Genomic DNA, 25,362 nt, shown 5'->3' on the forward strand with positions numbered 1-25,362 from the left:
GCAATTGGGGAGGAAATCAGGAAAGACTTCCTACAGAAGATAGTGCTAGAGCTGTGTCTTAAAGAAAGAAAGGGGCTCTCAGAGGGAGAAGGAAAGAGAAAGGATATTTCCAGACATGGAGACAGGAAGTGAAAGTCATTTAACTGAGGTCCTGTCTCTATGAGTCTCAGTTTCTTCAGACGTAAAATGGATATGACAAAATGTGCTTCAAGAAGAGATAAGGAACAAAATAGATGTGTTGTAAAAATGCTTTGGAAGCTGAAGTTTGTTGCTGCTCCGTTCTTTTCAATCACGTCCAACTCTTTATGATTCCATTTATAGTTTTCTTGGCAAGGATACTAGAGTGGTTTGCTCTTTCCTTCTCTAGCTCATTTTACAGATAAGAAAACTGAGGCAAGCAGGGTTAAATGACTTGCACTTATGAGTATCTGAAAATAAGTTTAACTTAAGAAGCTGAGTATTACTGACTCCAGACACGGTGCCATCTAATTGAAAGGTACTATTCAAAAATATCAGGGATAATTACCATATTACTTAGCAATGTCTGACAGCTACTTCTTATTTCCCTGCTTATTTGTCCTCATATAAATCAGGCATGACCATCCCTAGCCATCTGGTAATAGCAGAATATTCAAATCCCTATCCCATAGCCATTCATGGTATTCTGGAAATAGCTTTCTCTATGGCCATATTCTCTAGCCTATGGCTGGACTCAAGATTCAAGACCATTCAATATCTAACACATCATCACCTTCTGCTGGATCTTTTGAGGTATAGTAACTATGATCCTACACCCCTACCTACACTTCATGAGTTCTATGAAGTTAAGCAATAGTCCTGGATTACACAACTATAACTGTTTATTCCCTGCTCTCCCCTATCTCATTCATAGGATTGTGGGATTAAATAGTTAAATTTGGAAAGGACTGAGAGGTATCTCTTATTTTGCAGATGAGGAAACTGAGTCCAGAAATATTAAACCTTGATCAAAGTCACACAAGTAGAAAGTGATGGATAGGATTTGAACTCAGGTCCTCTTAATTTAAACATAGTGAGCCTTCCAGGTACCATACTGCAAACAACTCCTGATTTCCCATCTTTAGTAAAAAGCCTTTTCAGACTAATCATAACAGAGGCAAAGATTTCTGCCAGACTCCTCTCCTCACCAAAAGAAAATCCCAGATATGTCTCTTATTTTGTCCCTTCACATACAGCCTCTAAAAGGTGCTAACCTTTATTTGACCACTAAGTTAGTCAGATAATAGAATATTAGAGCTAGAAAGAACTGTAGATAGAGTTCATATAGTCCAACGCTCTCATTTGATCAGAGAGGACAAGGCTTAGAGGGAAAATGACTTTTCCAGTGAATTAGTCTGTATTAGAACCCAGGGTTCCTAATTCCCAGTTCAATGTTCTTTCCAGGGCATCACTTTATCCCAACTCCTTAGATTGCAATTTCTACAAAATGGTATTAATTCCATCTATTCAAGCATGTGTTTGAAATTTTAGGATTCAATTTTCTGTGTATCCACTACATGTTCATTCTTATCAGTGTCAGGTCTTGGATTTTTAACTCATGGGCTCTTTAATCGTTTTTGTGTCCTAGACCTCTTGGGCAGTCTGATAAAGCCTGCAGACCTCTTCTCAGAATAATATTTGTAAATAAAATAAAATATATAGGAGCACAAAGAAAACCAGTTTTTTTTTAATAGTTTTTTATTTACAAGATATATGCATGGGTAATTTTACAGCTTTGACCCTTGCAAAATCTTCTGTTCCGACTTTTCCCCTCCTTCCTCCCACCACCTCCCCTAGATGGCAGGTAGACCAATACATGTTAAATATGTTAAATTATATGTTAAATACAATATATGTATACATATCCATACAGCTATTTTGCAGCACACAAAAAAATCAGACTTAGAAATAAGGTAAAAATAGAAGGAAATAAAAAATGCAAGCAGACAAAACCAGAAGGAGTCAAAATGCTATGTTGTGGTTCACACTCATTTCCCATAGTTCTTTCGATGGGTATAGCTGGTTCTCTTCATTATCAAATAAATGGAACTGATTTGGTTCATTTTATTGTTGAAAAGAGCCATGTCCATCAGAATTGATCATCATATAGTATTTTTTTTCTCTTTTTTTTTTTGAAAAAAATTTCTTTACAACATTATCCCTTGCACTCATTTCTGTTCCGACTTTATCCCTCTCTCCCTCTACCCCCTCCCCCAGATGGCAAGCAGTCCTATACATGTTGCATATGTCACAGTTTATCCTAGATACAATATATGTGTGCAGAACCGAACAGTGCTTTTGTTGAACAGGAAGAATTGGATTCAGAAGGTAAAAATAGCCCAGGAAGAAAAACAAAAATGCAAACAGTTTACATTCATTTCCCTGTGTTCTTTCTTTGGGTGTAGCTGCTTCTGTCCATCATTGATCAATTGAAACTGAGTTAGATCTTCTCTTCATCGAGGAAATCCACTTCTTTTAGAATACACCAGTTATTTTGAAATACAGTTTTCAAAGTAGTTTTTTATTTTTTAAGTTCAAAAACTCCAAGTTAAGAACTCTTGAGTATCTATTCAGTCTTGTTTGCATGAAAAGCTCTGTATCATGTACAGAGTTGAATACAAATAGGTTCTCAATTTATTTTGCTTTTTGATGGTGGTCATAATGTCACTGTTACCTCACTGACTCTCACTGGTTTCTTTTTCTTTTCCTATGTTATTCCTTCATCCCTACCTCAGATCCTTAGCAAATTTGACATTGCCTTCACTTCTGTCTTCACTGTCGAAATTGTGCTCAAGGTAAGTATCCCAGAAGACTCCCAAGGGATCCCACATGGGTTTTTAAGCCAAATGACTTTATATGCTTTTCCCAGCCTAAGGTTTCTATATTCCCCTTTGCATTTTTGAAATGAAAATGAAAAAAAAAAGGGTGGGGGAAGAAAGTAGTGTTTATGCCTCTGGTCATGAATTTACCATAAAATCACAAATTTAGAATTCAGAGGGATCTTAGATAGCTATTAAGCCTAACTTTCTCCCAACTAAATATTTTCATTCCTTCATTTATCAAGAAACTGAGGCACAGACAAATTAAATTGTTTTGCCCAGAGTTATACAGTTAGTGAGATAGAAAAGGTCAAATCAGCCCCAAAAGAGGTATATCTTTCCCAAGGTCCTTCTACAAATGGAACTTTCGAAATCAAAAAACCTGAGTGCTACAGGAAAGGGATTTCTTATTCAATTGCCCAGGCAACCAAGAGCCAGGCTATGGAAGAGTTATCTGGACCTTTCACCAGACTGTCAGACACACCTTGGAGCTTCTTCAGATACAGTTGTACATAGGCCTCAGTGCTTTTAATTGTCTACTTTCTAAAATTTCCTTGGTCTCTGATGTTAAATTTTCCTGACCCTTGAATCTGCTTGGTTCCCTAGGTTCACATGTCTATAAAATCCATTCCCTAATTATCTTTTCCACTGCTTTTGCTGCTATCACCATAACTAGATGCACTGGATTTACTCTCTCTTTCCCCTTCAAACTATATACTTCAAACCCAAAAATGAATGTATTTTCCACTGTTTATATATGAAAGAAATAGAAATATATTACTTCACAAACTATATACTAGGGTAAGGTAACTGGAAGGACAAATGAAAGAAAATTACCCTATTCCTGCTTAGGGGGTACTTATATTTTCTTCCTTGCTATACTGTCCCAGGTCCAAGTTGGCCCATCATGATTCTCTCTTGCCCTAGAGCATCATCTCCATTGCATGCCCCAGATCAAATAATCTTTTTCTGAACTGGAATTGCTTCACTAGGGTCTTCCCACCCAACATCATTGATCCAGTCTATAAGCCCAGGCCCACACTTGGCTAATCAGGATGTTCCAAGTAACAATCACATATGAACAATATTATTCCTATCACCTCAGGAACAAAAAACAACAAACCTCCAAAAGTATACAAAGAGAAGCCCATTTATTGAACCCAGCAAAATAGTACAAAGATGATACCCTCCCCTCCCTTCTCCCTCTCTGTTATTAGGTAGGAAGCTGTTTGAAAGCAGAAACTAATCTAGTTTATATTCACAAAGGACTTAAAATACAATGAGTATTTAGTGAATTTCTACTGAATGAAAAAATAAATGAATGAATCAATGGATGGATGGGTGAATGGATGAATGAGGGTAGGATCTGTATCTCTATTCTCATGACCCACAAAACAAGTAGAGAGTGGGTGTATAGTCTCTTTGTTGCAAAATACAATACCTCTGTAAGTTGCAGTCCGGTTTTAGCATACTGCATGATCTTCATTTGTACTCTCTCTAGCATGTTTCTAACATATTGAAGGTTGATTATCACTGGAGTAGTTCCAAGTCTCTTGTTCTTTGTTAGCTAAAATTAGGAAAGCTTCTCCTTCAGAATGTCCCATGTTGTTAGGTCTGAGCTTCCAAAAGTCTACATCTATATCATTCTCTTCTCTGAGTCATCATCTGTTGAATGTCATTCATTCATTCAGCAAACATCTATATATAAGTTACTGTGAAAGATACAAAGATAAAAAAGGCAGTACCTGCCCTCAAGGAGGGTGAAATCTAGTAGGAAAGAAAAAAATGTCTAAAAAGGACTACTGTACAAGAAATAATATAAGTATCATCAGAAGGATTCAAAGTGCTTTGGGCTTTCAGAAGAGGGAGAGATCACTTCTACTGGACGGAGCAAGGAAAAGTTTAAAACCTTGAAAGATGAATTGGATCTCAAAAGGAAGAGATGAAGTTCAGGGAAAAGGCATTCCTGGAAAGACTGACACAATCAAAGGTTCAAAGGTGGAAAAACATAAGATCTAAGACCAGGCAACAGTTAGGCATTTAGCTTGGCTGGAGTATAGAATATACCTGTCCGACAGTAATCGAGCTAAGTCTGCAAAGATAGGCTGAGACAAATCAAGAAGAGTATGAAGGCTTTTAATAGTCCAAAACTTTTTTTTTCAAATTTCAAGAGCAAAAGGACATTATCAAACCATTAAAAGAAAGCCCTCCTCAAGTTCTCAAAAAGGTGACAGAACTCGTCATGCCATCCTCATATCCTGAAGAAAAGATGAAGAGTTACCCCTTGAAGTCAAAAGGAGTGCTAGCTTTACTAAATATTTTCATTCCTTCATTTATCAAACATTCATCAACATTTCTTAAGCATATCAATATAGTGCAGAGGTGTCAAAAAGGTGTCTCTATATCTGACAATACTCTCAAGTGGACCCAAACCAGATTAAAATGCCAAGTAAATGTTTAACAAAACAAATAAAAATACAATAGAATATAGTTTTAATAAGTGTTTTTCTATATCATTATGGAATTATTTCCATGTACTTTAGTTTCCATTTGAGCTTGACACTGTTGATGTTGTGAATAGAAATCTGGCCTTGAAATTAAGAAAGCTTAGATTCAGATCTCACGTCTGATATTTACTGGTTGTTTCACCCTGGGCAAATAGTTTACTTTTTCAGTGCCATCAGCAGCTCTCTTAGATTATAAATTGCAGACCAGGTGCCAGTCTTCATTGCCAAAAGAAATCTCATGTGGAGTTCCCAGTCCCAGTAAAATCACAGATATACTCCAAAAAAAGGGGAAAAAATAGCCTTCTAAATCCAGAGCATGGTACTAGACTAGTTCCATAAGAAACACTTAGTATAAATCATTTACATAATTTCTTGACCAATCAAGGGGCTTATGCTAGATAGCAAAAAGAAGAAAATGGACATAGACCCACTGCAGGAGGGGTATGCTATTTAAATGTTTAACAATCAGCTTTCAGAGATCAAGGAAATGTTGTCCACAACATACTTTTAAGTTTGATTTGTATTTTTAGTCCATCACTTTCTTAAGTCTAGATAATCAATGAAACAATAAATCAAGTTCTAATTTTCCGAGATATGAATTTTCACTCTGAAAATTTCATGTTCAGGATCTCAGAGCCAGTACTAGGTAGTTCCACTCTAATTCTGTTCTAGGACTTAGAAAGGACATCTGTGGTTTTCTAGTCCAATCTATACTTCAAATGATCTCTACAGCATAGCCAACAGGTAGTCTTCCAGCAGCTATTTAAAGTCTTCCAGTGAAAAAGAAGTAACTTTTTATATTCTGTTAGTCCACTCTATTTAAAATTGCTCTAATTATTAGAAAGCTTTTCCTTATATCATGTCTAATAATTGCCATTTGGCTACTAAGTAAAAGCCAAGTTTCTTAGTGTAATATTTGAAGCCCTCTGTGATCAGATTCAACTTATTTTTCTAAGCTCTGTTGCTTCCCACTACTCCCTTATAAACATTCTATTCTCCAGTCAGACTTGCTGTCCCCACTTCTTTGCCTTTATCCATGCAGATATTTCCACTTCAGATGCCTTTTCTTTCTCTTTCTAACAGTATATCTGGCAACATTCTCAAATGAAGCCCAAACTAGATTAAAATGATGAGGAAATATTTAACAAAGTAAATAAAAATACAATAGAACATAGTATTAATATGTTTTTCTATATCAACATGTAATCATTTACATGAAGTTTAGTTTCTATGTAAGCTTGACCCCACTGATGTGATAGATGCATGCTACCCACACTTCAAAGTTCAGCTCAAAAACCACCTCTTTCATGAAATTTTCCTTGATTATCTCACTTATAAATGATCTCTGTGTGTGTGTGTGTGTGTGTGTGTGTGTGTGTGTCTCCGTCTCTCTGTCTCTCTGTATCTCTCTCTCTCTCTCTCTCTCTCTCTCTCTCTCTCTCTCTCTCTCTCTCTTCAATATTCATCTAGTACTTTGAACCATCTTGGGTATTTTTCATGCTCTGATTTATATTGTAAATTAATTGTTTGCCCTTAGGCACTTCACAATATCCCCATCTATTAAAAAAAATCCATCTATTAAAAAACTATTGAGAAGTTGGTTTCTAGGTGGGTAGTCTATAGAGAGAAGGCAGCATTAACAAGAAACCTTGTTAAATCTGTTTCACCCCCTTGGTTCAATGTTGTGTTTGTTGTTTTTTTTTTCCCTCCATAGATGACAACTTATGGCGCCTTCCTACACAAGGGCTCCTTCTTACGCAACTACTTCAACATCCTGGACCTGCTGGTCGTGGCCGTATCCCTCATCTCCATGGGCATTGAGTGAGCAAAGACTAGGGCTATCCCTGGGGATGGAGACCTCATGAGTTCGACAATACTGACCCTCAAAGCTCCTAGTGCCTTTCCCAAAGCTCAGGGCTCATGAGTTTCATACAATGACAATGACTCATACTTTTTATAATACTTAAAAGTTTATAAAGCATCTTCCTCTCAGCAGCCTTGAGAGGTTAGTGTTAATAATAGTAGAAATACTAATAGTTCCCACATTTAAGGCACTTAAAGTACAAAGTACTTTACAGATATTTTCTCATTTGATCCTCATAGCAACTCTGTGAAATGGGTACTATTATTATTGACATTTTACAAATAAAGAAACTGAGGATCATCTAGGATCACATAGCTAGTAAGTGTTGAAAACAGGATTTGAAGCCAGATCCTGCTGATTCCAAGTCTAGGAGTAATTTACCTATTATTTTCAACTATCAGACAGGCATCATGCTGTAATGGAAACAGGTCCAAATCTGGACCCCTGTTCAAATTCTGTCAATCTCTATGACTGTGACCAAGTCCCTTCACCATTTTTGTACCTCTGTATCCTCGACTGTAAAATCACAGAGTTAGCCAAGTTGATTTCTAAATTCCAGTTCTAAATCTGTGGTCCTAGATTCTCATTTAGATATTTAAGGAAACTGAAAAAAGAAAGGTGATTTGCCCAGAACCACACCTTAAATAAATGTCAAAGCTAAGGCTTGGTTTTAGGATCTCTAGGAACACTATTCTTTCTTCTATGTTATATTGTAATAGAAAACCTTCTCTTGCTCCTGAACCAGGACAATGACTCAGTCAAAGCCATTACTAAGGTGTGGTGACTGGGGAGTTGTCCCAGGACTGGAATTTAGACAATGCTGACCAAAAAAAAGTGATCACAGCCTGGAAGAAACAAAATGTGGGGACAAGTTAAAGGAGAGGAGAGAGGTGACTGGAGAGAAGAGGGCTTGGAAGAGAAAAAAGTGTTTCGGGCAGAAAAAAATGGCTTAGAAGATTAGGCTAGTATGTGGCAGGGGGAAGTGAATGGGGTTATCCAGCTAGAGGAAAAAGTCATAGCAAAGGTCTCCTTCCCACTCTTCAGCCTGTATTCCTACCATATCCCTTCAGATCCAGTACCATTTCTGTGGTGAAGATCCTCAGAGTGCTGAGGGTACTCCGACCCCTCCGAGCCATCAATAGGGCCAAAGGATTGAAGGTGAGAGCCCTGGACCCACTTTCCCTAATTGGGAAAGAAACATGAAGGTAGCTGGGAATGGGTGATCTAGTACCACAAAGCACCAATGGGTTCACTGATTCACCTAGCTACATCATTGAATCCCATGCTAGGTTCTTGCCTCAAGCCCCTTTTTGGTCATCCACCCACAATGGGACCTCAGAAATGTCTACTGTCAGTCTCTCTCCCTCCAGTCAGGGGGAATCTCCCCTCTAGTCACTTAGCTGTGTTTTGGGGACTCCCCAAAGCCTAGAAGCCATGAGGCTGGTCCTTATCTGATCCTTTCTCCATCACTCAGCATGTGGTTCAGTGTGTATTTGTGGCCATCCGGACCATTGGCAACATTGTTTTAGTGACCACCCTCCTGCAATTCATGTTTGCCTGCATTGGAGTCCAGCTCTTCAAGGTAAGAGGAGCACATTACATCCAGATGCCATTATTTGTTCACGTGTTTTCTAATTGTCAGATACACACTTAGCTTCCAGCTCTTTTGCTATCATAAAAGGAGCTGCTATAAATACTCTTGTACATATGGCTCCACTTGTTACAAGGATTTTTTTTTCAGAGGATGGGATGGAGGGAGAGAAAATACTTATTACTTGTAAAAAAAATTAAGTAAGTACCCTTCTGTGCTCCAACCCCAAGTTGCAGGGCAATTAGCCCTTCCTTACTAAAGAGATCAATCTGATCTGGGGAATATTTAGGGAGGAAGGCAGTAACAGACTCTCTGAGGACAATTGAGCATTTGTGCCCCCCTGGAAACTGAACTGTTTGATCTTTTCTAAAGCATGAAGAAACAATAGGACCTGAGTAGTTTTATTCTAGTGCTGAGCCTCATAGAACCAGCTGTGAGAGGCAAGGAGCATAACAGAAACATGATTGCATTTGAAATCATGGAATCTGGATTCAAATTCTTCCTCTGCCATTTTTTACTTATACTTTTGGGACAAAATCATTTTACTTCTCTGGGGCTCAGTCTCCTCACTTAGAAAATATACAGGAATTAAGTACAGCCTTCAGAATGAAAGACCAGACTAGACAGTGTTTGATGTTTCTTTGAGATGTCACATGTATAATTGATGGCATATTGCTTGCATTCTCAATATGAACTAGAGGGAGGAAAAGTATTTGAAACTCAAAATGTAAAAAGAAAATGTTAAAAATAAGTTAAGTAAATGGTGTACCTTTGAGCTCTAGTAATCCTTGAGGTATAGGAGCTGCTCCTAATGCTATTATTAACAATGTGTATTACACTACAGTATATTATATTATATTGTAACATAGCATATTAACAATGTTATTATTAACAAGAAAATGTTATTGTTAAGCTATTATTAAAATAATTGTCAAGTCTATCCAGCCTTGCCTTCCTTCCAAAGAGTATGGGCAAGGAGATTTTTCGGTTATTAGAATCAATAATTCTGTACTCTTCCTCTATCTATCATAATGCCTTTCTGGTCCCATTTTTTAATTCAGTTTCCATGACGACATTCTCTATCTCTCCTTCTCTTCCCCTCCTTCCCTCTCTGCTCTCTGTCTTCTCTCTCTCTCTCTCTCTCTCTCTCTCTCTCTCTCTCTCTCTCTCTCTCTCTCTCTTTCTCTCTCTCTCTCTCTTCCTCCCTTTCTCTCGTTCTCCTTTTCCTTCTCCCTCCCTCCATCTCTGTCTCTCAATCTGTCTCTCTCTGTTTCTATGTCCCTTGTTCTATTTCTGCCTCTGTGTGTGTGTGTCTGTCTCTGTCTCTCCATCTTTCTGTCTGTGTCTTTGTCTCTCGTTGCCTCTCTCTCTGTTCCCCCTCCCTTTCTCTTTCTTCCCTCTCTCCACCTCACCTCAGGGGATGTTCTACAGCTGCAATGACTTATCTAAGATGACTGAAGCTGAGTGCAAGTAAGTTGCCTCCCACCTCCCTCCAGCTTTCTGAAGGAACCATCCCACTGGACATGATCTAGTGAAGGTTCCCCAGCTCTCTCTCTGGGGTTGCTCAGAAAGGTGACTACAGCGTCAGCTAGGAGGAGGTGACATAGTCACTAGTGGAAAAGATCTGGTAGTGTTTTAAAGCCTGGAGATCTGGGAGAATTGGGAAAAAGTGAGGGGCAATGTGGTATAGGAGAAGAATCCTCAATATGAATTTAAAAAAACTTGAGCTTTTTTATGGGTATGACATTGGAGAACTTACTTAGCTTCCCTGGCCACACTTTCTTCATCTGGAAAATGGAAAAATTTGACTTTTTGGCCCTTGGGGTCTCTTCTAGCCTTGAATCTATGATCCTATACTCTTATAAGAAATTAAGACCAGGGGAAGATCAATGAGGAGACACTCCTCCCCTTCTTACTATTAAACCCTGGGCAAAACACTTCCCTCTGTGGAAAATCATCTCCAAGGCTCTTTCTGATTCTAAATCCTGTGAGTCTATGCTCCTGTGGAAACCCAATGCCCCCATGACTTATCTTCCAGATTAAGATATGGGATCTACATCTTCATTTTCTTTGCTATTGTTTCCCAGTGATCCTCCCCTCTCTCTCTCTCAGAGCCCTCCCTTATTTTTTTTAAATAGCTTTTTATTTACAAGTTATATGCATGGATAATTTTATAGCATTGACAATTGCTAAACCTTTTGTTCCAATTTTTCCCCTCCTTCCCCCCACCCCCTCCCCTAGATGGCAGGATGACCAATAGATGTTAAATATATTAAAGTATAAATTAGATACACAATAAGTATACATGACCAAACCATTATTTTGCTGTACTAAAAGAATCAGACTCTGAAATAGTGTACAATTTTTAGCCTGTGAATTTCAAAAATGCAGGCGGGCAAAAATATAGGGATTGGGAACTCTATGTAATGGTTCATAGTCATTTCCCAGAGTTCTTTCGCTGGGTGTAGCTGGTTCAGTTCATTACTGCTCCATTGGAACTTATTTGGTTCATCTCATTGCTGGAGATGGCCATGTCCATCAGAATTGATCATCATATAGTATTGTTGTTGAAGTGTATAATGATCTCCCGGTTCTGCTCGTTTCACTCAGCATCAGTTCATGTAAGTCTTTCCAAGCCTCTCTGTATTCATCCTGCTGGTCATTTCTTAACGAACAATAATATCCCATAATACTCATACACCACAATTTATTCAGCCAGTCTCCAATTGATGGGCATCCACTCAGTTTCCAGTTTCTGGCCACTACAAAGAGAAGAGCCCTCCCTTACTAACAAAGAAATACAGTGAATGGGGATGACATCAGGAGATCATGCACTTGGGAGATTCCTGTGAGCTCTAAGCCCTCCTGTTATTTTTCTGGAGATGGGGTGTCTGAGGCTCTCTGGGGTGGAAGGAGACCCCAAAAGAGCACTTTCAGGAATGGCAGCTAAACCACTCAAATGATTGGGCTTTCCTCTGTTCAGGGGCTATTACTATGTGTACAAAGATGGAGACCCGAACCAGATGCAAGTATATCCCCGAGAGTGGCTACACAATGACTTCAACTTCGACAACGTGCTGTCGGCCATGTTGGCGCTCTTCACTGTCTCAACCTTTGAGGGATGGCCCCAGTAAGTGTGGGGATTGGGAATGGTAGTAAGAATAAAGATGGGAAGTATACAAAATGAGGATGGTAATGGCTACATTATGAAGGTGCTTGGATGACTAAAATATACTCTTTTTACCCACCCCAACATGCACACTCATTGTAGCCAGCAGTGTATGTGCATACATGTACTCACTGAGAACATGCTTAATAGTTACAGAATGTAAATATAGCAGGGCATTTTTTAGAAGCTGTCCCTCTCAAAGCAAGTTGGGAAAACACCTGGGATACCTAACCACTAAGTAGAGTACCCATAGATTCATGCCTTGTCAATCATATGTCTCTGGAAGCATTTTATAATTGCTACAGGTCACAAAAAGAAGCATGGAACTGAGAAGAGACACCAAGCCTTATAGGATAAGGACCTTCAAGTCCTTAATTAAGGATTAAATGCCAGCTGCTATTTAATACAAAAGAAGCAGCAGTCCACTAGCACTGGAACTAGGACAGATCTGGGTTCTAATCTTACCTCTAACACTTACTAGCTAGGAGACCATGGGCAAATCACATAACTTTTCTAAGCTTCAAGTTCCTTATCTTAGGATAACTGCGATGCTCAGTGAGCTAAATGGCTTGAAAGCTTGAAAGCACCATGCGAATGCTGGTTATCATTATTTTTGCAAATGTCAATTGTATCACATTTCCATGTTCAAAAACATCCAATAGTTCCCTAGTGGAAGATTCTGTTCTATCACTTTACTATGCTCTTAAACTCTTCCCTGCAGTAACCCTGTGATTGTTGGACACGGCCAATATGAAAATTTACTTCGTTTGAAAATGCATATTTGTTATAAGAGTTTCCCTTTTCTTTTAAAAAATGGCAGATGGGAGGGAGAGGAGCAAGGTGGTACACTGGCCAGAACCTATGGGCCTAATGTCAGGAAGCCTGAGTTCAAATCTGCTTCAGATATTTATTAAACTGTATGACCCTGGGCAAGATTCTTAATCTCTGTCCACCTCAGTTTTCTCAACTATAAAATGAGATCATAAAAGCATCTATCTCCCAAGGTTGTTGTGAGGATCAAATGAGGTAAATAAGTAATTAGTAAATGCTTATTTCCTTTCCTCTAAATTTAAATTTAAAAACTTGTTCATTTGAAAGAAATTGAAACATTAAAAAATTCCATAGATAATACAAATATTATTCTTAAGTCCAAAATTAACCTGACATTCAAGGCTCTTCTTAATCTCACCTTAGCTTTCCCTATTCCCTCGATTTCCTCCATCCTTCATAGGCTTCTCTACAAAGCTATTGACACACATACTGAGGATATGGGTCCCATCTACAACAACCGTGTAGAGATGGCCATCTTCTTCATCATCTACATCATCCTCATTGCCTTCTTCATGATGAACATCTTTGTGGGCTTTATCATAGTCACCTTCCAGGAGCAGGGTGAGACTGAATACAAGAATTGTGAGCTCGACAAGAACCAGGTACCCCCCAATACCCATAAAGGTGGGATCAGGGAAAGGGAGGGAGGATTCTCACTCCTAGAGCCCCAAAGGGAGGTTAGGGTGGGATTGTGGGATCGGAGGGATCTTGCCAGCTGATAGAAATAGTCCATCCCAGACAAAGGGGGAAACTCTTAATTTGGGGGTAGCACCAAATTCATTTGCCCTTGATGTCCAGCAGTCTATCTGACACATTCACTGAGATATCTGGCTTAGATATCTGAGCTGGAGCACAATACGTAGCCCAAGATAGAGTGTGGGAGGCAGATAGAGAGATCACCAGTTAGACAAAAGTCAAATACCAAATGGGGTGAGATTACCACCAATCATATGCCGCTGGAAGCATTTTATAATTGCTACAGGCCACAAGAGGCAGCATGGAGCTGAGAAGGAACATCAGGCCTTATAAAATAAGGGCCTTCCTGTGCCAGCTGCTATTTAATACAAAAGAGGCGGCAGTCCACTAGCATTGGAGCTAGGAGAGAACTGGGATGGTACAACTTTCCCTGAGCAGACTGGGAAACTCCATTAGACTGTGCTTGCCATCATGCACACTCCCCCACAAGCATATCCCTACCCCCTACTACCCTCTGGAGGATTTCCTGCCTCCCTCAATTCTGACACCCCTGGGTATGGTATATCTCAGCGCCAGTGCGTGCAGTATGCCCTGAAAGCCCGCCCACTGAGATGCTACATCCCTAAGAATCCCTATCAGTACAAAGTGTGGTACGTCGTCACCTCCTCCTACTTTGAGTACCTGATGTTCGCCCTCATCATGCTCAATACCATCTGCCTGGGGATGCAGGTAAGAGGCTCCTTGGGTCAGCTCACCTGATCTAAGGGAAGGGGACAGGTCCCTGGGGAGGATAGGAGGGAGGGAGGGATTCCAGGATCAAAGAAGAGACTTTTAACTTACAGACCTTGCCCTAGAATGTCTGGGTTGGTATCTCAGTAACACTTCAATTAGGAATAGATTTGGTATTCACAGAGAAGGTATATCTCTAAGGATCTCCAAAGTTAGATACTTCATTATCTTGCTCATTTTTAAGCTTTGCTTAATCATGTCATTGCTTAAATAATTCTATGATTGTTTGAAGATCCCAGAGGTCATTTAGCCCAGCCCTTTACCACTATGGCATCTCTAACAACTGATTGATAATCAAATGCCATACTGGGCACCATACAAATAGAATTATCCAGATTGAGTCACTGCCCTATAAGACAACATGTTACTAATGTATCTGTTATTATATAGGTATAAACATAATAATAATAGGAGGATGCTAAAATATTCACATCCTTTACAGGATATAGAGGAAAGAAGTTCTCTAAGCCCTAAAGGAACAAAGATTGTGACTCTTTAAGGAAATTAGCGAGAATGTGGAAAGTCTATGTCCAAATCCTTAGGGCAAAAGTAACCCTTTTAGTAGGATTCACGTGATAGGATCTAGTCTAGCTCTCTCATCGTCTCAGCAGATGAAAAAACTGAGGGCCAGAGTTTGAAGAAGTGTTCCAAGGTCCATCACGGTGAAAGAGTTGGAATTTGAATGCAAATTCTCTGGGTTTAAATCCAATATTTTTTCCACTGTATCATGCTCGGAAGACTACTTAATAACATTTTATTTTTCCAAATCCATGCAAAGAGAGTTTTCAATATTCACCCTTGCAAAACCTTGTGTTCCAATTTTTTCTCCCTCTTTCTCTCCCTGCCCCCTCCCCAAGACAGCAAGCAATCTGATATATGTTAAACATTCATAAGTCTTCTAAACATATTTCCATATTCATCACACTGTACAAGAAAAATTAGATCAGGGCAGCTAAGTGGTGCAGTGGAGCACCTGCCCTTAAGTCAGGAGGACCTGAGTTCAAATCTGACCTCAGACATTTAACACTTCCTAGCTGTGTAAGCTTGGGCAAGTCACTTAGCCCCAATTGCCTCAGCAAAAAAAAAAAAGAAAGAAAGAAAGAAAAAAAAGAAAGAAAAATTAGATCAAAAGGTTAAAAAAAAGAAAGAAAGAAAAAACAAGCAAACAAAATATGAAAATGCTATAATTTGATACACATTCAGTCCCCATAGTTCTCTTTCTAGGTGTGCATGGCACTTTCCATCCAAAGTCTATTGGAGTTTCATTGAATCACCTCATTGTTGAAAAGCACCACATCCATCATAACTAATCATCACATAATCTTGTTACTGGGTACAATGTTCTCTTGGTTCTGCTCACTTTACTTAGCATCAGTTTATGTAAGTCTTTCCAGACTTTTCTGAAATCAGCCTGCTTATTATTTCTTATAGAACAATAATATTCCATTTCATTCATTTACCATAACTTATTTAGCCAGTCCCCAATTGAGGGAAATCCACTCAATTTTAGTTCCTTGATAGGAAAGGTATTGTTTTAAAGAAAGTAGAAGGAATAAATCTGGACTCAGTTTATAATTGAACTGGGGGTGGAGAACAGAAAAAGAATTAGAAAATATGATTTCTTTTACGAATTTTACATGAATAATGAGGAAACAACATCATTCTCTTTTAAATAAGTGGGGAAATAACAACTAAACAGAGATAGAACACAGAACTTTTCTGAAGAAGGGGCCACTTCCTCATCGCTATCCCATTGATTTACAGAGTAATTCTAAAAATAAAGTCTAGTCCTCTGGTCCACTAACCACTGAGTGCAGGTCTGAAGAAAAGTGGACATAAGAGCTGAAAGAAATGGCCTCTCTTCTTTTCCTCCCCTTGTGTTATGTTTCCATAGGATTCTATATTTGAGGGATCTGGGCATATGAGTGCTTATTAATCACTTGAATTCTCTGAAATTAGGGAGGGCAGAAAGAGTGAAAAGGAAGGGGTTGGAAAGAGGTTTGTGGGGGGACATTCTGATTCAAAAAAACTTAAGCTCTGGGACTCTTTGGAAAACAAGAATGCCATATTGCCAATCCACCTCCCTTCCTTTCCATTTCCACAGCATTACAACCAGTCAGAAGAAATGAACCACATCTCGGATATCCTCAATGTGGCCTTCACAATCATCTTTACCTTGGAGATGATTCTCAAGCTCATGGCCTTCAAAGCCAAGGTGAGTGTTGGAGATGGCGTTCATGGTCACAAATTAAGGCGAGAAGCAGAGTTTGAAATGAGAAGGGATCCCTCTCAACGCGGAGAAATAGACTTTAACTTGTAAGAACCTAGAGTAAGAGATGTAGAAGTGGACAAAACCTTAGAGGTCATGACTCCAATCTCCTCCGTTTATAGATGAGGAAAGTGAAAATCAAAGAGGTTCTGGAATTTGCTCAGTCATGTAACTAGTAAATGTCCTCAGTGGGATTTGAACCTAAATATTTCTGGATCCAAATCCAATGCTCTACTTACTATACCACACTGCTCCCTTCTTTGTAATTTGCATATACTTCTATCCCTTCCATATTCCTTCTTCCTAATGCTACTAACCAACAAGCTGAAGGCAGATGTCCCTCATTTACCTACCACTTCTCCTCCATATCCTTCCCTATCACTCTTCTTGCACCTTCAGATTATGGAGGTCAAGAAGTCACTCAAAGTGTCTCAAAGTAGAAATTAAAGACACTTGCCAAAGTGACAAGTAGCCACTAGTGACAGAACAGGGCAACTGGGCAATGAAATCTTTCTGTGTATATCTTCTCTCCTCCTTATTCATGTCTGAGATCAGGGTTTCTTACCTCCCCTTATATTCCAACCCAGAATACCAGGTTTCCACCCACGTATTACTTTGGTTTTAGAGGAGAGAAAAAAAAAAAAAAACGGGAAGTTACAAAAAGGGCAAGATCGCCATACTGGGAATTTAGGTTGAAAGAGTATTATATGGCTGACAGTGTTTTCTCCCAAGACAACATTGTGAGAAGGATAATGCAAGAATTATAATTCCCATTTTGCATATGAGGTAACTGAGACCAGAGAGTTAAATGGTTTTCCCAATTTACCAGAGCAAGTAAATTTTAAAGCTGAGATATCCTGGCTCCGAATCTATCACCTTTCCCACTACAAATGTGAGGGGGCATTCTGTAGTACCTAATTTAAAACTGAATTATACAGGGGCAGCTAGGTGGCTCAATGGATAGAGCACCAGGTCTGAAGCCAGGAGGACCTGAGTTCAAATCTGGTCTCAGACATTTAATACTTCCTAGCTGTGTAACTCTGGGCAAGTCACTTAACCCCAATTGTCTCAGGAAAAAAAAAAGAAAAAGAAAAAGAAAGAAAAAAAAACTGAATCATAGAAGTGAAAGCACTAGAGAAAGACCTGGTTCATGATTTTTCCTCAAGTTCTGAATGCATAATAACTCTTACTTACCCTCAGCCGGGAGTTTCTATCACCCCCACTGGCCACTGAGGATGTTCTGTCCTCCTAAACTGCTTCCTCCTTCTGTTGCTCTCTCCTCCTTCTCTCCCTTCTTCCCTTCACTCCTCCCATTTCCTTTCTTTCCCAGGGCTACTTTGGGGACCCCTGGAATGTGTTTGACTTCCTGATTGTCATCGGCAGCATCATTGACGTCATCCTTAGTGAAATCGATGTGAGTTTCAGGAGATTGTAGGTACCCAAAAGGAGGGTAAGGTTGCCAGATATGCAGATTCATTCATTGATTCAACAGATATTTAATGGGCATTTCCTAGGTCAAAGATGTTGTTAAGCACAATGAAGATTTTTTAAAAGACAAGTTCCCTCCTCAAGGAATTTACAATCCCATGGGGACCATAAAACATGTTGGCAAATAAATATAGCTTTAAACCACGCTGAGGCTTTTGGGACACTTCGTACAATACAAGCCAGAATGTGACAAATCCCAAAAGAATATCACAGAGCAAAAACTAAATTGTGTAATTAAAATATTCAAGAAGTTTCACCCTAAAGAAAATTCACTCTCTCTTCCTCCCAGAAATAGACAGCTCTGGAAACAGAGCACTGCACATACTGTCAGACTTAGTAAAATGTGTTGTATTAGCGGAACTGCTTTTCTTTCTTTTATTAATTCTTTGTTAAAAGGGATATATTTTCCCAATTCTCAGATATGATTAGGATCATGGACCTAGATCTAGAAAGGAACTCAGAGACTGTCTAATCTAACCTCCTTGTTGACAGATAAGGATATTAAAACCTGGAAAGATTGAATGATTCACTCAAGATATAGAAGTAGTCATTATCTGAGATGGGATTTGAATCCAGGTCCTGTGATTCTAAGAGTTATTTTTTTCACATACTGGACTATTTTTCCCTTTTTAAAGGGGGTCCTCAAAAGGTTAAGAACAACCGATGTAGACATCATACTGTCACATCCTCTCAGCTTATATTTAAGAAGGGCTTGGGGCAGAGCACACTCACTTGTAGTCTCTGTGGGAAGGAAAGTAAAGTCAGAAAGGTTTAAGATCCATAAGGCAGATGTGAGGAGGGTGGGCTTCCAGGCACTGGAGACCACCAAGTCAGAGGGAAAGGAGAGATACATACCAAGCGTGAGGAACAGAGAGAACACCAGTTTGACTACAGAGTACAGAAAGGGGAGTGGTGTATCAAGAAGCTGGAAAGTAGGTTGGGGACAGTGAATTTTCTTTAGGGTGAAACTTCTTGAATATTTTAATTACACAATTTAGTTTTTGCTCTGTGATATTCTTTTGGGATTTGTCACATTCTGGCTTGTATTGTACGAAGTGTCCCAAAAGCCTCAGCGTGGTTTAAAGCTATATTTATTTGCCAACATGTTTTATGGTCCCCATGGGATTGTAAATTCCTTGAGGAGGGAACTTGTCTTTTAAAAAATCTTCATTGTGCTTATTCATTGGCTATTTAAAAGCCAAATAGGGAATTTTATGTTTTATGTTAGAAGTAATAGGGAACCACTAGGCTAGTAAGTAGGGAAGTGACATGATCAGATTCTGGCTTGAAGAAAATCACTTTGGCAGCCTGTGTGAAAAGTAAATTAAAGTAGGGAGGAGAAAAGAGAAAAAATAATATCAGTAATTGGGGTACAGGAGAAGTAAAAGAAATTAGTGAAAGAAACTAGGGTATAATCGGAGAAATAGGAAGAGACAGGATAGAACTATGTCATAGAACCCATAAAGGGATTGTTGTTGCTGTTGTTTTTAATTAGGGCTTTAAAAATTAATAAGAGCTTAAAAAAAAAAGTGTAGTTAACAATACCAGTGTTGCAGAGACCAAGAAGAATGAGAACTGTGTTATTCTTGAGTTTGGCAAATAAAAGATCCTTGCAGAAATTTCTGTAGGGTTGGAAAACAAATTTCAATAGTTCATGGTCTAAATGGATAATGAGGAAGTAGATGTAGAGATTAAAGATATATTCTGTCAAGATGTTTGATGGTGAGAAGCAGATAGGATGCCATTTAGGGATGGAAGCAGGCTTGGGGGAACATTTTTCAAAAGTGGGAAGTCTGAGGTTAGACATAAGAGGGAACTAGGGCAAGAAGTTGGAATGCAGGCAAAATAAAAGGTAAAACTTATGGCAACTCAGAAGCAGCTGGGAGCACAGTGACTAGAGCACTGAGTCTTGAGTCAGGAAATCTGACTTTCGATGTTTACTAGCTCTGTGACCTATGCTTAGGGGGCCTAGTTTTTATTTGCCTCAATTTCCTCAACTGTAAAATGGGGATTAGCATTTACTTTTCAGGGTTGTCATGAGGATTAAATGAGATAATAGTTGTTTAAAAGTGCTTAGCACAGTGCCTGGCACATGGTAGCTGCTATATAAACAATTCCTTCTTTCCTCATGGAAGATCCATTGGAAAAAGGACAACTTATGAGGAAAATTCCTGTAAAGGTTGAGCTCCAGAAATGTAAAGCATCATTCATGCTTTTTTTTTTTTTAACATATGAATCAATTTTGTTGAGGTTTTTTTCCCTCTTAAAAAAAAATTTCTTATTATGAGGGATGGCTTAAGGAACAGGAAGGAATAGGAATAGAGATATAGGAGAGAACCTAGATGATATAAAAAACAAGTAATAATTATTTTTCCCTTAACATATTTTATTTTGTTAAATATTTCCCAATTACATCTAAAAATTTTTTAATTTTTTTTAAATTTTGAGTTCCAAATTCTCCCCCTCCACCCCTTAAGAAGGCAAGTATGATATTGAATAATCATCCATTTTTTAAGAGTTCAAATTGAAGTGTTAACCTTTAAAAAGAAGGTACTTCTTCTGAGTCAGGAGATAAGATGAAAATTGGACAAAGTTACAGGAGAATTTTGAAATAAAGATGTGATAAGAGTTTTGAGGCAGAGAAAAGGGAAGCTGAGGCATCTCATGTTAGATAACTCTGTTGTTTGTAAAACAGGAGGTCAGGTCTTCTGCCTAAAATAAAGAAGTCAGGAGTAGACCTAGAATAGTGAAGAAATGATTGATCTGGAACTACCATGGAAAATAGAGTTAATTAGAGGTGAAAACACTGTCAAGCAACAGTGAGAACCCCAATGAGGACAACAAGGATGGATTTTTAGTGGATCCAATAATTTCATGACAATTTTTGTTTAAGAGAGGAATATATATATATATATATATATATGTATGTATATATATATATATATGTATGTATGTATGTATGTATGTATGTATGTAACAATTTCTGGTGATTATACAGAGATACAGAAAGTCAAAGAAATTCTAGGGAGCTAGTGAAAATAACATTGAAGTTACTGACCAAGGCAGACTGGTAAGTGAATCCTGAAAGGGATTGATGATCCAAGAGGATTGAGAAGAATCAGGGAACCAGAGATGACATTGGGGGTAAAAATCTAGGGAAGGAAGAGTAGCTATAATAAAAAGCATGAAGGTGAAATAGCAAGTCAAAGTAACAATGAGATTAAACAGAAGAGGATCAGGGTAGGGTAGGGATTGGGACAGGTACACTTAGTTTGGCCTAGAAGTCAGGGAAGAGACCTGAGACAGGGTTCCTTCTGAATTTATCACTGCTTGATTGAAAGTTGTTTTAACTCCCTGACTCCATGGCTTAGGAATCCTGACCAGCAAGGTTGGCAGGTATAGTATTGGAGCTGGGTAAAAATAGAGCTACAATTGGGATGGGGTAATTAGCATTTTTCCTCGTAATGCTGAAATTCAGAGTGTTAACATCACTTGTAGTCCTGGAGAAAAAAAAAATATTTACTTCCCTCAAAAATATTTCCTCCTTTACCTAGATATAACTACCTACCTTGACCTACTTAGTTCTTGACCTTCCTTTCCCCAACCCTCCTAATTGCAGCCTCCAAATATCCTGAGGTCTCCATCATTGGTCTTACTGGACTAAAATGAAAATGGGATTCATACTGCTTGCCCTGAGCCCAAAAATTGTTAGTTATGACTCTGTGCAAGTGAAAGTATATGAGATGAAGAAAAATCCTTGTACAGAATCTCAAAGGTCTAGACCTGGTCTTGAGCCAGCTAGGAATAAGATCAGACAGGTAAGGGACTAAGGGGTGATGGGAGATAAGGAGGGGCCTTCTAGGGCCCCTGTTACTCACTAGACCCCATCTGGGACTCCACTTCAACTGAGCATGTATAGAGTGGATACTGACAAACAGAGGAATATGTGAAATATGGAATTCCCCCAAGAGGAGAGGGTTACCAGGGTCTGAATTCTGGGTAGGATGTGTACAGGATATAAGGACTGCAGATTAAGGCTTTTCTGTATCTTCTCTAGAGACTTTATTTTTTTATTTTGGAAGGGGGGTGATGTTTGTATATGTGTGTGAACTTTCTACACATGGAATTTATATATATAGCTTCCGGGGGAAATAGAATTCCAAAATAATCCCCTAGCCCGACTGTTCACAGGCCTCTTGGAGAGCAACACGGTTTGAATAAAATCTCAAAGTGCTTCTTGGTTTCCCAAACTACAGTTATGCCTTGATTTTTTTTTTAAATCATCAAAGAAGAACACTCTTAAATATTCTGAGTTATTTATTTGGTTTTTGAAAGATGGCTTTTTTTTTTTTTTTTTTTTTTAGCAACAGATTTCTCCTCCTAACAATGTTTTCTCAGGCTCATGTGAAAATTAATTTAAATTCCTTGGGCACAAGCCAACTGAGTCTGGAGGGAGGCAGCCCAGTTGTGTACTGTGTGGCAGAAGGAAACTAAACTGGTCGGGAGTAATAATAGCTAACATTTACATAGCACTTTAAGGTTTGCAAAGTACTTTACAGATATTAACTCACTGTATCCTCGCACCAATCCTGGGAAGTGGGTCCTGTTACCTCCATTTTATAGATAAAGAAACTGAGATTAAGAAAAATTAACAGGCCCAGGGTCGTAAGGTTAGTTACTGTTGGAGACCATATTCTGACTGCAGGTCCGGTGCTCTGATCATTATACCAATAATCAAAATAGCAGCAATAATAATGCTTCAGTATTTCCAAGGGTCTGTGATTTTCCTGACATGGGAATGTAGTCCACAAGCTGATCTCTAATGAATTTCCTTCTTGAGTCTTGATCAAAAGACTAATTCTCCAATGGCTGCTGACCTTTTGGTGATGTCTCACCAAATTCAGCCAGGCTCAAAGCCTTTCTAGCTGACAAAACCCTCCAGGTTATAGGGTCCATTGACATATAAATGCTCTGACAGTAGGTATGTGTTGCATTTGCACTCCCAACAGCACACACAGTGCCTGACGTACAGTGGGCATTTAATGGATACTTATTAGTTTACAGTTTTTAAAAATTCAGGATTATCTCTGTGCCGGGGAGGGCAGGGCTTTGGCAGAGGAATAATAATAATGAAATAGTGAGAAACCCAGGGAATTTGCCCTTTAGGTCTGGGCAGTCTTTCTAGATTTGAGTCTTGTCTCCTGTCTCTGACATACCCTAACTGTGTGATCATAGGCAAGTCATTTAACCTCTCATAGTTCTAGGCAAAGACCAAGACCAGACATAAATTGAAGAAAAGGTTTTTGAAAGATGTTTTTTTTTTTTTTTTTTAGCAACAACAGATTTGGTTGGTGCTGACCTGCATTAGTAGTTGGAGTTTCCCTATCTGGGAGTTCCCTCTAAGAATGAAATCGCAGGTCCAGCCCCTGTTTCTGTTCCTACTATGAATGAGGTTCTATACCAGGCTTTCCAACAATAAGGACAAACAGGAAGGACAGTACCTCCTCTTGAGGAGTTTATATTTGTCTAGGAAAGCTGTAACCTTTGTAAACTGTACATATGATATCATACAAATGAAAGTTGCTTTTCTGGACCTGTGATTTCATTCTTAGAAGGAACTCCCAGATAGGGACACTCCAACTACTCATGCAGGTCAGTACCTTTTCCTTAGTTTATGTCTGGTCTTGGTCTTTGCCTAGAACTGAGAGATTAAATGATCTAGCTCTTCCAGGTCACTTTTTTTTGCCTTGCTGCCTCTCACACACCCATAATAGGTTCTTTAATTTTCTCATTTTTATCAGTAATCTGTAAAAGAATAATCTAATGTAACTGAGCACTGGCTTCCTCTGAGCTCATGTCTCTGTGTACAAAATACTTTTCACCAAAAGGACCCCAAGTTGCCCATGTCCCAACCTCTCAAGGGTCAACTGGAGCAGGAGCTGTTGAATATTTATTCCCTCTTTTTTTCTCCACCTAATCTTGCAATCCCTGGGTGAGTTGGGTCAGAAAGAGGTTGTACTCTCCCCACCTGTTCCTGATGCAAAGAAATAGCATCCATTGAAAGCTTGGTCTTTGACAAGATTTGTGCGATTAAAATACAACACTATGAGGAACCTACCTCTCCATCTCTGGAGCTATGTGAGGTTGAGGTCCAGATGCAAATCCTTCCGAAACATCTGGATTTATCTGGATCCATTTTCTTTTTTTTTTCTTTTTTTTAAATATTTTATTTTATTTTATTTAATAATAACTTTATATTGACAGAATCCATGCCAGGGTAATTTTTTTTTTACAACATTATCCCTTGCACTCGCTTCTGTTCCGATTTTTCCCCTCCCTCCCTCCACCCCCTCCCCTAGATGGCAAGCAGTCCTATATATGTTAGATATGTTGCAGTATATCCTAGCTACAATATATGTCTGCAGAACCGAGCAGTTCTCTTGTTGCACAGGGAGAATTGGATTCAGAAGGTAAAAATAACCCGGGAAGAAAAACAAAAATGCAAATAGTTCACATTCATTTCCCAGTGTTCTTTCTTTGGGTGTAGCTGCTTCTGTCCATCATTTATCAATTGAAACTCAGTTAGGTCTCTTTGTCAAAGAAATCCACTTCCAGCAGAATACATCCTCATACAGTATCGTTGTCGAAGTGTATAATGATCTCCTGGTTCTGCTCATTTCACTCAGCATCAGTTCATGTAAATCTCTCCAAGCCTCTCTGTATTCATCCTGCTGGTCATTTCTTACAGAACAATAATATTCCATAACATTCATATACCACAATTTACCCAGCCATTCTCCAATTGATGGGCTGGATCCATTTTCAAATGAAAAAGCAGGCTCCCTCTGAAGTGTCCATATCGGGAGTGTTATATGTGCCAACCATTTTGGTGTGAAGAATTCAGATGGAGTATAAGCAGATCTTAGAGAAAGTAGAAAGACTCCACTCTTCTGTCCCCTTGTTCCTGTTGATTGCTCAAGTCCAATATTCCTTTCCCTTCAATGTTTGCCTTTTAGAAACAGACTAGAAACCATCTGGCCCTACTGAACCCAAAATGAGATGTTGTGCTCTGCCTTTGTCTCTCTTGCAAACCCTGGGTCTTTCCCTCCTCTCTTTCTCCCTCCTTCTATATCCCATCTTTCTGATTTTCTCTCTTCCCTTCATCTCTTCTCTCTACAGACTTTCCTGGCTTCCAGTGGGGGACTGTACTGCCTGGGAGGAGGCTGTGCCAATACTGTAATTCCTGATTGCATGAACCTGCCCCTGTCCTTGCATGGCAGCTTCTTGCTGTATCTCCCCCTCCTGCCCTTCTTGGGTCTTG

At 39.0% G+C, this 25,362-nt stretch overlaps 1 protein-coding gene across 2 annotated transcripts in view; it reads left to right on the forward strand.

Annotated features, from left to right (window-relative positions):
- The window catches only part of CACNA1S (calcium voltage-gated channel subunit alpha1 S), a 101,638-nt gene that overhangs the window by 59,009 nt on the left and 17,267 nt on the right, over window positions 1-25,362 (forward strand). For both annotated transcript variants that reach the window (XM_051998675.1, XM_051998676.1), the window contains exons 19-29: window positions 2,754-2,813; window positions 7,059-7,165; window positions 8,279-8,366; window positions 8,683-8,790; window positions 10,217-10,269; window positions 11,783-11,929; window positions 13,200-13,401; window positions 14,066-14,224; window positions 16,389-16,499; window positions 17,884-17,967; window positions 25,221-25,277. In XM_051998675.1, the coding sequence (XP_051854635.1) occupies window positions 2,754-2,813; window positions 7,059-7,165; window positions 8,279-8,366; window positions 8,683-8,790; window positions 10,217-10,269; window positions 11,783-11,929; window positions 13,200-13,401; window positions 14,066-14,224; window positions 16,389-16,499; window positions 17,884-17,967; window positions 25,221-25,277 (1,176 nt within the window). The remainder of the gene's footprint in view (window positions 1-2,753; window positions 2,814-7,058; window positions 7,166-8,278; window positions 8,367-8,682; window positions 8,791-10,216; window positions 10,270-11,782; window positions 11,930-13,199; window positions 13,402-14,065; window positions 14,225-16,388; window positions 16,500-17,883; window positions 17,968-25,220; window positions 25,278-25,362) is intronic.

Source organism: Antechinus flavipes, chromosome 4 (assembly GCF_016432865.1).
Source record: "Antechinus flavipes isolate AdamAnt ecotype Samford, QLD, Australia chromosome 4, AdamAnt_v2, whole genome shotgun sequence".
NCBI classification, from domain to species: Eukaryota; Metazoa; Chordata; class Mammalia; order Dasyuromorphia; family Dasyuridae; genus Antechinus; species Antechinus flavipes.